Below are 17,471 nucleotides of genomic sequence, written 5' to 3' on the forward strand. Positions count from 1 at the left end.
CCGCGGCCGGCCCGAGGGGGCGCCTCTCACCCTCTTCACTAACTAGGGGAGAAACTGAGTCACACGCGACTGCCACTCCTCGGCCCTCTTTCTTGCCCGCCATTTCACGCAGACCCTAGGCTCCCAGACACCCCTCAGGGCGACGCCTCGGGGGCCGCTCGTCGTAGGGGGCGGCTGGGCGCGAGGCGGGAAGGAGGTGGATGTAAAGATCTTAAAGGCCAGAAAACGGCGTCCGATGCCCTCCTCCGGCTCCATCCCGGGCGCCCCTCCGCGCGCGCCGGCCTCGCCCAGCCCCCGCCCGCGCCACCTGCTCCCGGCTCCCACGTCCCCGCCCCGCGTCCCGCCCCCGCGCCGCGCCCGCGTCCTGCGGTCCCTCCCTCCGGCGTGACGGGAGCCGCGGCGCCGCTGCCCGGGCCGCGAGCGCGGCCGAGCTGTCAGCGAGCCGACCGGCCGCGGGCGAGCCAGCGAGCGAGCGAGCGAGCGAGCGAGCGCCCGCCGAGCGCACAGCCCGCGCGGCGGCAGCCGGAGCTGCAGCCCCACCCGGGAACGCTGCCTCGCTGCCGGCCGCGGCCGCGGCGGGACGGAGATGCCGCTGCTGGCCCCGAGGCCGGCGCGGGGTCCCCGCGGCGGGCGCTCGCCGCCCTGGAGCCCTGCCTGGATTTGCTGCTGGGCGCTCGCCGGTTGCCAGGCGGCCTGGGCTGGGGACCTGCCCTCCTCCTCCGGCCGCCCGCTTCCTCCTTGCCAGGAGGTGAGCAGCGCCGGGTCCTGCACCTGGAGTTTGCCCGCGGCGGGGCGGGGAGGCCGGGGCGAGCGGTGCGGGTCGGCTTCTCGGTGGCCGTGCCCCTGCTCCTGGCCGTCGCGCGGGTCGAGGGCCGAAGTTGCCGGCCCCGGGAGGCTGGCGGGGAGCGGCCGTGGGGCTCGGCCGGCCCGATGCCTCTCTGCCCGCGCGCACGGGTTGCGGGGTGGCTCGGAGGGACTTGGCGGCGGCCTCTTCGGGGAGCCAGCTTGGAGGACCTGGGGTCCAGGGAGCGGTTTCAGGCAGGGGAGGAGACTGGGGAAGCCCTGCCCGCGGGGCTGGAGAAGCAGCTCCTCAGAGCTTCTCCGGAGAGCCCGAGACGGGCGCGGGAGGTTTCCCGCTCCTCCACCCGCTGCCCTTCGAACGCCTGCGTCCTCCATAAGGCCCTGGGGACCTGCTAGCCGGCGTGTGTGATGACCCCGGCATCCTCCCGGGGGGATACTGTGAATTAGGGAGGAGGAGGAGGACGTGCTGGGGAAAGGGCGGGTTGGTGCTGTGGCCGGGCGAGCGAGGTGCCGCTCCACCTGGCGAGGCGGCGCCGCTGCGTCTTGGGGAGCAGGAGGCGCTCTTTGGGCTCCAGCCAGGGAGCGCGACGGATGGGCGATGAGATTCCCCCCCGCCCCACACCCTGCTTTTAGGGAAGGGAGATTCAGTGTGCCAGAAATGGGCAAGGGGTGTCGTTGGTGCTTGTACTGGGTGTTTATCTTTCCCTTGAGCGTTCCAGAAAGTGCATCCTCTTAATGAAAATCAGCGAGGGGACGGGAACATTTCTGATCTCCTTTGAGTGACTGTGTTGCTAGGAATCAGGGTCATGGGTCATTTCAGCTCGAGTAGCAAAAAAATGGATTAACGTAGCCCCCTTCCTTTGTGTACGCTGCTGGAACTTCTGAGTTTTGTCCAGGCTTGACTCCTAGATGATCTGCATCCTGAAAACCATCCTCATGCCTGGGTTTTCATCTTCCTCTCCTGCGGTTCGGGTCCCGGGACAGACCAAAAGGAAAGCGGGCCAGATCCAAGGCTTGGGCGTGGACACACACAGCAGTGTCGTGATTGGGGGAACGCAGGGCTCAACAAACAGCTGCGCTTCATTTCAGAGTTTTTAGGGTAATTAGTTTAATCTGTAGTCACCTGGCAATAATCCACTCTTTTAGGCTTCTATAGAAGCTGTTTTTTGGACACTCGGAACAGCTGTGACAGGATAAACTCCTCCAGCTCCCCAGGCCCAAAGGCGGAATGCATTTCTTTTCTGAAGTGAAAAATGTTAACCTTCTTGCAATGTTAATACTTAGTAGTGTAGTGAAGGCTTTTTTTTTTTTTTGGAAAGGGGTAAGGTCAAGGCATGTGGAATCATACTTTGGTCACAACAGGTAGTGCTGTCCTTTAAGCAAACATATATTCTGTACCCATATCCCTACAAGGAGCAGGAGTCTAAAGACCAAGACTCATCGAAAGAGGACGTGGTAGAAAGGAGGTTCGGAAAGGCGGTGTTCTGTCCAGCTCCTTCTTTCATTGGCTTTAGAAATTGCATGTACTCTATCCCCTTGAGACTTCAAGTTTGCATTTTCCCTCTGAAAACAAGAAGAAATAAGATGATCTATTTATGCTACTGAGCCTGGTGAGTCTACTTGTGTTAGTAGAAATAGTGAGGGGTTGAAGTTGTGGTGGAGCTGGTTAAGCCATCCCCTGCGAGGCTGGCATGCATATGAGCGCCAGTTCCAGTCCCTGCTGCCCTGTTTCTGATCTAGCTCCCTGCTAATGGGCCTGGGAAAGCAGCAGGAGATGGCTCAGGTGGGCCCCTGGCACCTCTGTGGTAGACCAGATGGAGTTTCTGGCTCCTGGATTCCGTTTGACTCAGTGCTGGCCTTTGTTGTCATTTGGGGAGTGAACCAGCAGCTGGAAGCTCTGTTTTTCCCTCTCTGTCTCTCCCTTCCTCTCTCTCTAACTCTTTCATACAAATTTACAAAAAAAAAAAAAAAAAAACCCACAAAAACACAACAACAACAAAACTGTGGTGCACAGATCCACTTATATCCTTCCTAATGACAGACACATGGTTCTAAGACCATTGACTGAAAGTTGGAGGTTCCTTTGGAAATAGGACAGGCCTAGTGGCCTCCCAGGGGCTGAATCTGCTTCTTTAAAACAGTTTATTATTTGTGAGGAAGAGAGAACTCTCATCTGCTTGTTCGCTTTGCAGATGCCTGCAATGGCTGGTCCTGGGCCTGAGTCAAAGCCAGGAGCTGGGAACACAATCCAGGTCTCCCATGTGGGTGGCAGGGACCCAGCTGTTTCAGCCACAACCGCTGTCTCCAAGGGTGTGTATTGGCAGGAAACTGGAGTCAGGGGCCAGAGCCAGGAATCAAAGCCAGGTGCTCCCATGTAGAACGAGGGTGTTTTAACTACTACGCTAAATGCCTGCTTCCTGCATGTGCTTCTTGGTGCCTGGTCTGACCAGCTAAACTAATTATAGAATTGATCCTTGTTTCTCTCTGACATTGTTTTTCAGAGGAAGGCAGGAAGAGCGAGTGTTTTTCCGGCTTTGAGAGTAAGGGGTGCTGGTGTTGGGGAGAATGCCCTCTTAAGCTCAGCTGTTTGCCCTGAGATTTGGCTCAGGAAATGTAGGCCAGACTTTGGTGAGCAAAAAAGTTGAAGTACTGCTTCTCTGTCCACTCCTGCCTGTTCATCCCTTTCCATTCTTTAGTAACAGTGAGGAGGTGACTGCCACCCACAAGGAAAGCATTGTATGGTGGGGAGGAGAACAAGAGCAGTCAAAGTGAGCTGAGGGGTTTGCAGACTGGAAAGCAAAGCCAACTCCTGATAAAATGAGAGAATGTAGGGGAGCATGGAAAAATCAGTGGGTCATTCCAAGCTTCATTTCCCTCCAGCAGTTTCTCTCACCCTCGATTGTCAGTATTTTTATAAAAGTGGTCATGTGAAAGTTACAAAGATGCGTTTTCCTTGTCTGGTTTTAGAGGAAAGCCATGAAAGGAAGAGAAGCGCAGAAAATTGGCCTACGAGTAATCTAATGATAGCGTGAGTTCAGAAAAAAGGCCCTTCAGAGAGACAAATGCATCAGGGCTACAACTTTCACTTAGATCTCTACAGAGGGTTGAACTCTGGGGTGAAATTTATAAGAAGCAGCTTCCTTTGTGAGAGTCTTTGGATTACAGAGTTGAAACGGGGGGGGGGGAAGAATGATTGCTGCGGAATGTTCAGCTGGGGATCACATCAGTGGGGTGGAAGTGCAAGCACAAACAGGAAGCGCGGGTTTGGGAGACAGAAATAACAGTAACGTCAATGTGCCAGGAGATGGAGGACGAGGGTGGGGGGTGACTTTGGCAAATGTTATTCAGAAAAAACGAGGAATAAAGGACAGGATGTCAGAATTGCTCGGACTTTTATATGGAGGAACTTACAGAGGATGAAATGGGTAAGTCTTTCCTGGTTTTCTTACCATCTGTTTTTCACTTGCAGAATGTTAGTAATAAGAACTGACCTGCCTCTTTTTATTATGAGGGCGAGGTGAGATTAATACGTTAAAGGAAGAAAAATCTGAACGGTTTTGAAACTTGATTGTTGTTAGATTAGTAGAGCTACATCCTGATATTTTAGGAATGGTCTACTCTGAGGTTTCTGAGATTCATAGGATAGGCCCATCCAAGAACTGGAATGGAATTTTTGATTCATTGACTAATAGGACTTAATGGGGCTGCCAGAAGAAAAAACTATAAAGGGCACCAGATGATTCAGAGCTGGAATAAGGTATTAGAAGATACAGTGCTTGAGTGGAAAAAGAACTAAATGGATTATGTATGCATTATTTAAATTTGGTAAATTAAATCATAAAATAGCTGATTCTTCACTGTTCGAAAATCGTGCATAATGGGATTCTACTGAGTTCTCTGAATCTTTATTGAGTGATGGCTTTTGCCAGAAGTTTTTATTTCACATTATTTATTCCACTTATACGAGGTTCTAGACAAAATGTCAGATGATGTGAAATGACAAATTAAAAAAATATAGTTGAAGTGAGCAAGGATGATCAGACACGTAAGCAAAAATTGTAATTTAGTGATTTGGTGCCATGAGAGAAGAGAAGGGGCAGTGAGATCCACTGGGGGGGGGGGGTGTCAGGAAAAGCCCGTTACAGGAAGTGATGGAGACTTGAAAGATGAGGAGGAATTTGCCAAGCAAAGTCGGGTCCCACGTGAATGTGGGTTAGATAGAGGGAAAGACAAGCAGATGGAGAACACAGACTGAAAGGGGGCAGGAACACAAACCAGCACTGCACTATACTTGGTACAGGTGGAGTACAGCATGCAGTGGGAAACCTAATAAGAGATGAATTGGAGAAGGAGGCAGGATCCTGATTGCAAGGGACCGTCTATCACACTAAGAAACTGGTCTTCATTTGATAGGTAATGGGGAGCAATAGAAGGATTTAACAAACAGAAGTAATAAAATGGGCTTATCCTGGCATCCGTGTGGAGGCCTTATTAGAAGAGTAGGGAGTAGAAAGAGCTGAGACCTCCTGGGAGGTGACTGTAATCGTCTAGTTGAAGGATGGCAGAGCCTCAGTTAAGGAGTAGCAGTGAGGATGGACAGAGGGCGTGGACTCACAGAAGGTGGAGAGTGAGGGCTTCATGAGAAGATCTTGCCTCTAACCTCCACGAGAAGGAATGTTGGGAGCCTAGGAGCTCCGTCCTGGGGAGGGTGACTTAGGTAGAGTTGTGCAGCAGGTTCTGTTGCTCTGGTTCATGGTCTAGGCTAGTGTAGAGACCTGGGAATCACTTGAATAAAAGGCATGGTTGAGATGACTGGATTGGATAAAAATCACTGGGAGGAGGGGGTGAGAACAGATAGGGCTAAAGATAGGAAGTGGGTTTTACCAGCATTAAAAGGGCAGAGATGGAGGATTCCGGAAAGGAGACCTGTAGCAAAGGCTAGCACGGGAGAAGTGGGACAGTCTGGGGTTGTAGGAAAGGGAGAAAAGCCTTCCAAGAAGAAAGCAGTGGTTGTGTGTCATTGCCTAAAGCAATCCTAACCGTATGAGGACTGAAAAGAGAAGAATTGAATTTGACAATCTGATAGTGCCTGGTGCCAGAGTGGGCCCTGTGGGTTGATGGGGATGGGTTGAGTATTACCTGGGAACTGAGGCCTTGGGGATAGAGTAGAATTCTATTGTATGGCCTTCCTGCATTTGCCAAGTTCACATCTGTCTGAGGACTTGTGAGTGGCAGTGTTTTCTGTTTGAGACTCTGAAGGGAACAACTGAGAAACAGCCTTTGTGCAGGAAGTCTGTGAAGGTCGTGGGCTGTGGGTGAAAGTGTCAGATTCTGAATTCACACTGTCACTGGAGGAGCTGGACTCAGCCTCTGTTTCCAAGCCCTTAACATAATTAATCTTGTCTGCTTTGCCTCTGGAGGTGAATTTTCCATTTCAAGTTGTTATGCTCAGAACCATTTCTCATGTTTTAGGCAACTGTGAGCCAGTATTCACACCATCAATATTTACAATGTAAAACTAAGAGTTGACAGATCTGTGAAGTGTCATATTTTAGCACAAGGATGGAAATAGCAGAGTGTAGTGTAGAACGGCACGTTTTCCTATCACAGTGTATTTTTCAGCAGTGTCTTGGATTCTGGTTCTTCATTGTCAGAAAACACTAGTCAAATTTTGGTTGCCTTTTATTTCCCCTTGAAGAAACCATGGCTAATTCTCTGTCCTTTTTGCCTTTATAAAATCCAAGTTGCATGTAGCATTTCAATATTTAATACATGTTATGTATTTATGTACCAGATATTGGCAGTAAAATGATGAACAAAGCATATGGCCTCTGCCCATTTGGAGCTTTATAATCTCATGGGGGCAGATTGAAAACAAAACCACACATCATGTAATTGCGTTTGCCATAAGTGCTATGATGAAGATTACCGCGTGCAGTATGAGGGGGTGGTGTTTACTTTTTGGTCCAACTGCAAAGTGTCTTTTTGGTATAGTACAAGTAATATTGAAGATAATTAGAGAACCACTTTCAGATCTGAGCTGTGACACTGGTTTGTGGCACCCAGCTAATGGATTTGAAAGTGCTTTGTAAATTCTAATGCAATGGCTGATATTAGTGTTTATTTCCACGTAAGTGAGGGACAGTGCTTCTAAGTGGGTGGATTGCCGTGTGAAAGAGCTGGGAGGTGGGAAGGCAAACTTGTTTACCTACAGAATGATTTATAGGATTACTTTTGATTTTTCCACGTGAATCATGGTAGCCAGTTGATTGCTGTGTTATCATTGAAACTTTGACTTGGCTTCAGGCGTAATGCTCACGCCTGTTTTTCTTTGACCCCACTGCCACCCTTCTCAGTCTTTGCTGGTTCCTCCTCGTCTCTCTGAGGGCCTCACACTAGCACATTCCAGGGCTTAATCTTTGGCCCTCCTCTCTTTTCTGTTACACTCACACTCTTGGTGGTGTCATCCAGTATCTTGGTTTTAAATACTACTTCTATGTGGATAGCTGCCAAGTGTACATGTCCCACATGGGCTATCTGTGATTCCTGTCCAGTGTGGCTTTGATGTCACCACTTGGATAGGTTCCTCAAATCAGATCTCCTGACGTTTGCCTCAGGCCTACTTTTTGTGTGGTTTTCCCCATTTCATTTAATGGCAACTGCTCCCTTCTAGTTACTCAGGCCGGAAGCTCCAGTCTCCATTAACCTCTTTTTCTCCCTATCTTTACATGCAATCTGTCACCCTCCTCTCTGTGCATCAAAATAGCTAGAGGTAGAACTTCTCACCACTCCGTCTGTCATTTCTGGACCACCCCATGTGAATCTTGCCTGTGCTGCTGTAACTTCCCATTTTGCTCTCACAGCACAGCCAAGACATCACATTAAAACAGATGTATAAAACCCCTTTGTTCTGCTCAAAACAGTGCTCAGCTCTGATGGGGTCCTACGGGGCTCAGTGTGATTCCCCCTGGGAAGCCTCTAATGTTGCCTGTTGTTACATTCCTACTCCATTTTGGAGGTCTTAGTCTGTTTTGTGGGACTGTGACAGAGCACCACAGGCTGGGTCACTTACAATGAGCAGAAATTAATTTGGCTCATAATTCCGGAAGCTAGGAAGCCCACGTGGATAATGCTGTGTCATCGCATGGTTGGAAGGCTGAGGGTAAGAGCCGTCAAGAGGCAAAACAGGAGGGGCCTGACTTGGTCCTTTCATAGGGAGCCCCTCCTGAGATAATGGGTGGTGATCTATCCATGAGGGTAGAGCCCTCATGACCCAAGCACCTCCACACTGGGAATCAGGTTCCCAACATCAGGGACTCATTGAAACTGTGGCACTCACCTGTTTTTCATTCTGCTTCCCAGTCTCCTTGTTCTTTCTAGAATGTGTTCCATAAGCTCGTCACAGGGCCTCTGCTCTGGCTCTTTCCTCTACCTGGAGCTCTTTTGTTTTCATTTATTTGGCTTTCTCCCGCCTGTATTTCAGGTTTCTTCTCAGTTGTCTTCTAAGACTTCTCTTGTCATCTCTTTGAACTTGCAATCCCTTCCTCTCTGTCTCCATCTCTTGCTCTTACTTTTCTCTATAGCCCTTGTATCCATAATGATTTACACTTTATGTTTGTATGACTTCTCCTTTGCCCAATAAATTGTAATCTCAATAAAGACAATATTTTCTGTTCTCTCTTAGAAACTACACCACTGTATTCCTAGCATCTTCTTGGCACATAGTAAATGCTCAATAAAAATGCGTTAAATGAATTAGTAAATTTAATTTTGGACATATAAATTGTTTTTAATTCTTTGTTATATAAAAATGTTACACTAAGCAGTGGGGCTGGCGTTGTTACACAGTAGGTAAAGCTGCCACCTATGATGCTGGCATCCCATATGGGTACCAGTTTGTGTTCTGGCTGCTCCACTTCTGATCCAGCTCTCTGCTATTGGCCCAAGAAAAGCAGGGCCCAAGTGTTTGGACCCCTACCACCCACGTGGGAGACATGGATGAAGCTTCTGGTTCCTGGCTTTAGCCTGGCCCAGCGTTGGCCATTGTGGCCATCTGGGGAGTGAACCAGTAGATGGAAGCGTGCTCGCTCACACGTTCTCTCTCAGTGTGTGTGTGTGTGTGTCTTTCGCTGTCTCTTACTCTGTAACTCTTTCAAAATAAATAAATAAATACATAAATCTTTTTAAAGGCAGTAATACAAAACACCTGAATTTCAAGATTACTTGCAACAGAATGCTAGGTTGAAGGATATAAGCTATCCCCTTCCTAACACTGAAAACTGTCAATTGTTAATTTAATGGTGGAAAATGCTGTCTCATTGATGTGATTTACATTTATTTAATCACTAATAAGGGTCAGAATATTTTTCATATCACTTATCTTTGTAAAACAATTATTTATTTGATTTATTTGAAAGAGAGAAAAAGAGGGCCGGCGCCGCGGCTCAATAGGCTAATCTTCCGCCTGTGGCACCGGCACACCGGGTTCTAGTCCCAGTTGGGGCGCTGGATTCTGTCCTGGTTGCCCCTCTTCCAGGCCAGCTCTCTGCTGTGGCCTGGGAGTACAGTGGAGGATGGCCCATGTGCTTGGGCCCTAACTCCCATGGGAGACCAGGAGAAGTACCTGGCTCCTGGCTTCGGATCAGCGCGGTGCACTGGCTGCAGCGCGCCGGCCGCGGCAGCCTTTGGAGGGTGAACCAACGGCAAAAGGAAGACCTTTCTCTCTGTCTCTCTCACTCTCTCACTATCCACTCTGCCTGTCAAAAAAATAAAAAAAAAAGAAAGAAAAAGAAAGGCAGGTCCCAACCACTGTTTTTACTCCCCAAATGCCTGCAATAGCGAGGGCGAGGCTGGGGGGAAGCCAGGAGGCTGAAACTCAGTCCCCATCTCCCACGTGGTGGCAAGGACCCAGCTACATGAGCCGTCACCTGCTGCTTCTCCAGGTGTACGTTAGCAGAAAGTTGGAATCAGGAGGGAACGGAAACTCACACCCAGACGCTTCAGTAGAGGATATGGTTGTCTCAGCCACTAGACTGAGTACCCACCATCTCACTTTTTTTTTTTTTCGCTTTTGTGGTAATTTATGCTTTGGTGCTTTGTTGTTTCTCTTATATGTATGAGCTCTTGGTATAATAAAGATAACACATTGAAAATATGTTTCACTAGATTCTTTCCTATCTATGTGTTTTGCATAAAAATATCCAGAGAAAGCAATTACTTAGCCTATAAAATAATATAAAGAATTATTTCCCATATATGTGAAACAGGAATAAAATTCAGTTTTTTTTTTTTTTTTTTGACAGGCAGAGTGGACAGTGAGAGAGAGAGAGACAGAGAGAAAGGTCTTCCTTCGCCGTTGGTTCACCCTCCAATGGCTGCCACGGCCAGCGCGCTGCGGCTGGCGCACTGTGCTGATCCAATGGCAGGAGCCAGGTACTTCTCCTGGTCTCCCATGGGGTGCAGGGCCTAAGTACTTGGGCCATCCTCCACTGCACTCCCTGGCCACAGCAGAGAGCTGGCCTGGAAGAGGGGCAACCGGGACTAGAACCTGGTGTGCCGGTGCCGCAAGGCGGAGGATTAGCCTAATGAGCCACGGCGCCGGCCTTAAATTTCAGTTTTTAAAAAACAAATGTTTTGTAAGTGGTACCTTCTTTCACTCCTATATTTGAAATCTTTCATTTGCTTAGGTGAGAAAAATATTGAAGCTAGTGCAAAGTGACTGAGAATTTTTGGACTTGAATTGAAATGCTTTATTCTAAGAATGTTTTTGAAATTTCAAGACAGTACTACTGCACTCTCTTCTTTCTTATTGGCTGTTCCTATGTTTATTTGTTCAATTAGCATTTAAGGACTTCGTATCATGTATTTGTCTCATAGGAAAACTCACAGTAAAGGGAGAAGAGAGGATGAATTTGACAGCCATTAAGATATGTATGTTAGGAGTCTGATTGAGTGATATATTGCTGCCTAACCATGACTTCTAGGTTTTTGATCTGGGTAGATGAGTTCCTACTGAGATTGGAAATTCAGGCAGAGGCAAAGAGGAGGAGGATGAGGCTGGAGAGAAATAGGGTGACTTCAGTATTGGGCATCCTGAGTCTTAAAGTAGCCATGGACATTGTGTGTTCTTTCAGAGACAATTGCATGTAACTGTGCACAGTGGCAAGACGACCTGGGAGCCATGGCATTTCAGGTGTAATCGAAACCTTTGGTGTTGATAGATCACCTGAATTCTGAGCACACAGCAAGAGCAACAGATTGAGCAATGTGCTGAGGGAAATGTTAGCCCGTATGAAGCAAGTTAAAGAGACCGAGAAGCATTTAAGGATAAAACTGAGAAGGCACAGCCAGAGGAGACAAACTGAATAGGAACTGCCTTGAGTTTATGGGGTGGAGTATCATGTGCACATAGTGCTTCCCAATTAGCTGGGCATTTGACTTATTGTATTCTTAGGGACAAGATGCAGACATAGATGATGACTGATGGTACACTAGTCAGATTCTTGACTCTTGCCCTCAGGTTATTAACTGATCCTGAGTGGGAAGAAGGTCTCCAGTGTAATACCTTTGGGCTTAGTATCTAATCTTTGTCCTGTTATTGTTAGGCTGTTATCATTTAAACCAAATCTTTGGTTTTGAGAGGGCATAATCAGATTTTGTAAAGTCAGAAAGCTGGGAAGGATGCCTAATGAGTTGGAAAGCAGAACTGCAATACAAAATGATTTTGAAAGGTTAGAATAACAGGCAAACAAACATAAGTGGCTTAAATGTAGACTGTTCTTTTTGGTTCTGAAAATTTGATATTCAAGCAGAGGATGTAGAAATCTTACATAAAAGTACTTTTGAAGCCATAAATGTCACATGTCTGCTAAAAGCAGTGATATAGGGCCTTAGGCCTCATGAATATGAGCAGACTGCTTGATTCTTGGGAGGCAGACAGTTACCTCTTTAATTCAACTTAGGTGTGACATTTGAAGGGAAATATTAACTTAGAATGACATTGTCTTGAAGTGTGGATTAGGAAGATGAGTTATTTGGAAAGGATGTCATGGGGCTAGGGCAGGGATGGGGACTATTTATCTTGCAGAAGATTTCAGGGGCCACGTTGGTGAACTTAAAACACTGTAAGTGCAGTCACATTTGAGAGATATTGGTGTTACGCTCATGTAGGGGACAAGGATTGTATTCATAGGCAGTAGGAAGAAGAATGCAGAGGTCAGTTCATCTGGGAGGTGTTTTATGTCTGCAGGGGCCATGATTGCTGCCCTGTATCTTGAAAACCTCAGGGTTCCTGCTGGCCTGGGTTGCATCTTTGGGAAGCGTGAGTTCCTGTTTACTGCACTATACCTACACTACCACAGTGGATTTGAGAGACAGTTCAAGGTCATAGCCATACTAATGTTTCAGGTGAGAAAGTAAACCTTTGCCCTTGGTGCTTTGGTCCTAAGACATATTCTTTCTTACCCTGTCATTCTTTGGATTTTATTCTAAGATTACTACAACATAAACATAGAACAGTGGCCTTTGGTGTTTAATATAGCATCCTGAATTTGAGAGCAGAAAGAATTGGCCATTTGAAATGGGAGCTTAATGCAGACTTCCATTGGATAGTTCTTGGGCATCTCAGTAATAACTTGAACCAGAGTAGCAATTGATGCTTAAAGCATACCTGAGCCTGTTATTCAGGGGATGTGCCTTCCTATCTAAAGGATATTTGAATATTGACATCATTTGCTCAATTTTTATGGTTTCTTTTTTTCCATTTGTTACTTTCTAAAATTAAAAACAATAAAACATGCACAATCCCAGAAAATAAGCACAGTTCTCTTACTATCTTAGTATTTGTAATAGGAATAGTAATTAATAACAGCTAGGTACCATTTTAAGTGCATTTTATGTATTAGCTTACTTGCTTATCCTTTAGCCTCTAAAGAGCTTGGCCCTAATGTTTTCCAGTGTGGTTAAGTTAATTATGAGCTCAGGCTGCTATCCTAAGACCTGTATTCTTCACTTGCAGGCTGTGCTGCCTCTGTCCTATGTATCATATATCCTTTGCGTGTATCTCATTACAAGTCTACACATATGGTTACAAGATGGGGATATTATGCATATACAACCTGATAATTTTCCTTTTAATAGTATGCTATGAACTTAGTCTCATCAAGAGTTTTCCTTAGTGCCTGTATTTTCTGAATATCCAGCTTTGACCAATAGTATTGCCAACAATCCATAATTCATCATTTCTTTGTTGGATTGTTTTCTTTTTCTCTTTTAAAAGATTTATTTATTTGAAAGAATTAGAGAGAGACGGGAAGGGAGGGAGGGAGAGGGAGAGAGAGAGCGAGAAAGCGAGAGTGATTTCAGTCCCCTGGCTCACTTCCCAAATGGCAGAAGCTCTGGCCATAACCAGGAGCTTCATCTGGGTCTCCCATGTGGGTGACAGGGCCCAAAGCACTTGGATCATCTTCCACTGTTTTCCCGTTATTACTAGGGAACTTGATTGGAAGTGGAAGAGCTGGGACAGGACCCCAGGCCCATATGGGATGCCCGCATTGCAGGTGGCTTTACCCGCTACACCACAACACCAGCCCCTGTTGGGTTGTTTTCTATACTGGCTATTATGTGGTATATTACGTAATCTATCACAATATATTGCAGCATATATACATAGAACAATATATTATACAGAGTATAAACACATATATAAAATATAGCCTGTATAATATATTGTTATACATGTGCGCACAGACATTTAGTTTTCTGGGGCTATTTTCTATACTATTGAGGTTTTTGTGTCAAGATTACATAAAGGGTTTTGTGTGGTTTTATATAATAACTGCTCTTTCATTTAAAGATTTATCAACCATTCTTACCCATTTAGTCTCTTAGTTCAACTTTAGAATAATCTTGAAAATTTTCAAAGTGACTTTAAAAAAAATTTTTTTTTTGACAGGCAGAGTGGACAGTGAGAGAGAGAGACAGAGAGAAAGGTCTTCCTTTGCCGTTGGTTCACCCTCCAATGGCCGCCGTGGCTGGCGTGCTGCGGCCAGCAAACCGCGGCTGATCTGATGGCAGGAGCCAGGTACTTATCCTGGTCTCCCATGGGGGTGCAGGGCCCAAGTACTTGGGCCATCCTCCACTGCACTCCCTGGCCACAGCAGAGAGCTGGCCTGGAAGAGGGGCAACCGGGACAGAATCCGGCGCCCTGACCGGGACTAGAACCCGGTGTGCCGGTGCCGCAAGGCGGAGGATTAGCCTAGTGAGCCGTGGCGCCGGCTCAAAGTGACTCTTGGATTCTGTTAAATCTGTTAATTTATTTGAAAAAAAAAAAAAAAAACAAACCTGTCATCTTTATAGTATTCTTTTCACATTTAAAGACATAGCGTGCTTCAGAATTGTTGCACTTTGTATTTCTCACTAGCACAGTCTTCGTATGTCTAACTATTTTATGTGGCAATTTCCCCTTATCATTTTATCTTTGAACTGATTTTTTTTCCCTTGATAAGTTGAAAAAACTATTGCTTTTTGGAAGTTAATTGTATATCTGGTCTCTTACAGAGCTGTCTTGTTTATTCTAATATTTTGTCAGTTGTCTTTGATTTTCTTGATAGCAAGTACCATTGAGTGAACATGTGAAATACTTATGCTCACAGTATTCTGCACAGCAATCCATATTTCTGCTTTTAGAGATGAAGAGGCTGAAGTGCAAAGGCAATTAATAACTTGCGGAAGATGACAAAGCTAGTATGCCATAGAGCTGGGATGTATTTACCCCCAGGGACCTTGCTGTCCCCTGAGCCCTCCCCTCTCTCTGCCTGTGCAGAACTGACTGGTGGTTTAGCACTCTCGCAGCCGAATCTCACAGGCTCTGTGTTGAATCTTATTAGGTGCATCATGCAGCTACTCAGACCATTTCTTCAGTAGTCACTCGTTTTCAGATGGGTCCCTTTTCTCAGAAAGCTTTCATCTTCTGCAAGGTAGATGTTCCCACATGTTCTAACAAGGAGAACTCTGTCCTACTATGGTTTACCCAAACACAAGTGAGTAGGGGGTTGGCCAGTCATCGTCCTCTCTTATGTATGATGTGGCTGTGCAGAGTCCCCGTCCCAATTTCTGTCCTCTGGAAAACTCTGCCCATGTTCTGCTGATGACCTGAGGGGTCACACTCTATCTCCACTGGATTCTGTCAGGAGGATTTGTTTAACACGGGCAGAGCTAGCTCTGGTTCTTCCGCGGTATGCAGCACAGGATAGGAGCTGGACCTAGGGCTGCATCTGTACAGTACTGAGAATAAGGGGTGTGGATGAAGAGGTACATGTGAGTGATGCCATCTTAAACTAGAAGCTTCCAAAACTTCAAAAGTAAAAGGCTGAACTCTGTTGCTGAGAAAACAGTATATAGCAAAGAAAATAAGAATAAAAATTGATGGATCATGATTCTGTCATTTTACATTTTTGTTTTCTTTTATAACCCTGTTTCATTCTTTTAAGACTACTCAATTACTGTGGTCTAGGAATTATTCTAAAATTTTTAGACATATTAATCCATTTAATAATCACTTGTTTTTAATCCATTGATCATACGTGAATGATGCTCAGATTTTATGGGAAGGTCTGCCTCAGTCTTTTTTTAATAAGCTTATTTTTTAAAAGAAGATTCATTTATTTGAAAAGCAGAGATACAGAGAGAAAGAGAGAGAGAGAGAGAAGGAGAGAGAGAGAGAGAGATCTTCCATCAGCTGATTCACACCCCAAAGAGAGAGAGAGAGAGAGAGAGAGAGATCTTCCATCAGCTGATTCATACCCCAAATGGCCGCAATGGCCATGGTTGGTCCAGGCCAAGGCCAGGAGCTTCTTCTGGGTCTTGCATGTGGGTACAGGGGTCCAATCACTTGGGCCATATTCCATTGCCTTCCCAGGCACATTACCAGAGAGCTGGACAGGAAGTGGAGCAGCTGGGACTCAAACTGGCACCCATATGGGTTGTTGATGTAGAAACTTAACCTTCTATGCTAGAGCACCAGCCCCATTCATAAGCTTGATTGACTCTTATGTGAAGTGCACTGTGCTGTGTATATTTGAAGGGTACATGTGATCAGTTTTGACATCCATATGCGCTTGTGGAACTCATCATAACCAGTGCGGTCGTTTTCAGCACCACCGAGAGTTCCCAGCTCTTCCTCAATGGGCCCCTGGATGGACTGCAGCCCCCGATCTGCTTTCTGCCACTACAGATTCATTTGCATTTTCTAGCATTCCAGAAAAAAGAAATTAAATGGCATGCATATTTTGGGTCTGAATTCTTTCACTTAGCATAATAATTTTGAGGTTGATTTCATTGTAGTATATATCAATTTTGTTCTAGTGTTCCATTGTATAGCTATGCCACAATTTGTTATTTCATATGCCTATGTGGTTTTTATTTTTTATTTTTTTGACAGGCAGAGTGGACAGTGAGAGAGACAGAGAGAAAGGTCTTCCTTTTCCGTTGGTCCACCCCCTAATGGCCGCTGCGGCCAGTGCGCTGCAGCTGGCACACCGCACTGATCCGAAGCCAGGAGCCAGGTGCTTCCTCCTGGTCTCTCAAGCGGGTGCAGGGCCCAGGGACCTGGGCCATCCTCCACTGCCTTCCCGGGCCACAGCAGAGAGCTGGCCTGGAAGAGGGGCAACCGGGACAGAATCCGGCACCCCGACTGGGACTAGAACCCGGTGTGCCGGCGCTCTAGGCAGAGGATTAGCCTAATGAGTCGCAGCGCCAGCCATGCCTATGTGCTTTTAACATGATATAGTTCTTATATTTCTTGATTTCTTTTTTTAGTCAAATGAGTTGTTTTATTTGAGAGACAGACTGACAGAGAGAGAAAGAGAGAGAGTGTTCCTATACACTGTTTGATTCCTCAAATGCCAACCATGGCTTGGGCTGGGCTGAAGTGAAGCTGGGATATTCTTAAGCTCCAGTATGATAATGTAATCTATGAACATTTAGAACTAATCACTGAGTACTCCAAATAGGTTGTTTATAAAGTTCAGCAGCCATCTAAAAGGGAAATACAAGCACTATGGCACTTTGGCATTTTGAGATATCCCTGGAGGTGATTTTCTGTTCAGCATTTAGTGCTGTTTAGTGCTATCTTGATTTTTGAAGAGGTAATCATTAAGTTAGTCAATTATGTGTGCCTGTTGTTAGAACTATTTCCATTTGCCTGCCTGTCTGCCTATAGATTATTTCATTATCATTAGTGAATGCATGTGTCTCAGAGTGCGGGTGACACTTAAACCCGTATTTGGAGGCTAAAATGAGGACATTTTTTACCTCACATAATAAATGCTTGTATACTCTGTTCATAATGAGAAAGCCTTTGTGTTCAGCTTTAAAGACAAATATGCTCATTAATAATTGAAATTATATTTCTGTAAATCATAAGCCAAGTGAGATAGCTAGGTTTAGTTATATTTTCTTGCTCTCTTTTTTGGTAGGATCTGGAAATTTAGTTGACTAACATGTTTGCACTTATAACAAGAGAAAGTCCCTTGAAAATAATGGCAGTCCTGCAAGTTTTGTGGACCCTCAAGTTTTTTTTTTTCCAGGAAGACAAGAGAATTGTTGCTATGTACCATGATTTGCTGGCATGTCCTCTCTTGGTTTCTGTCTTCTAGAGTCCATCTTTTGTA

General features: G+C 46.0%; 1 protein-coding gene across 3 annotated transcripts in view; it reads left to right on the forward strand.

Moving 5' to 3' along the window:
- The first annotated feature begins 401 nt into the window (after positions 1-401).
- The window catches only part of ELAPOR2 (endosome-lysosome associated apoptosis and autophagy regulator family member 2), a 201,163-nt gene continuing 184,093 nt past the window's right edge, over positions 402-17,471 (forward strand). Inside the window, exon 1 of one of the 3 annotated variants that reach the window (XM_002713858.6) lies at positions 402-748. In XM_002713858.6, the coding sequence (XP_002713904.1) occupies positions 587-748 (162 nt within the window). In that variant the 5' untranslated portion in view covers positions 402-586. Of the gene's footprint in view, positions 749-4,066; positions 4,227-17,471 lie in introns of those variants that run through there. The other 2 variants (XM_051853011.3, XM_089315883.1) reach the window with 2 other exon arrangements.

Source organism: Oryctolagus cuniculus, chromosome 16 (genome assembly GCF_051225735.1).
Source record: "Oryctolagus cuniculus isolate XC-2025 breed Fujian yellow rabbit chromosome 16, ASM5122573v1, whole genome shotgun sequence".
Taxonomy (NCBI): Eukaryota; Metazoa; Chordata; class Mammalia; order Lagomorpha; family Leporidae; genus Oryctolagus; species Oryctolagus cuniculus.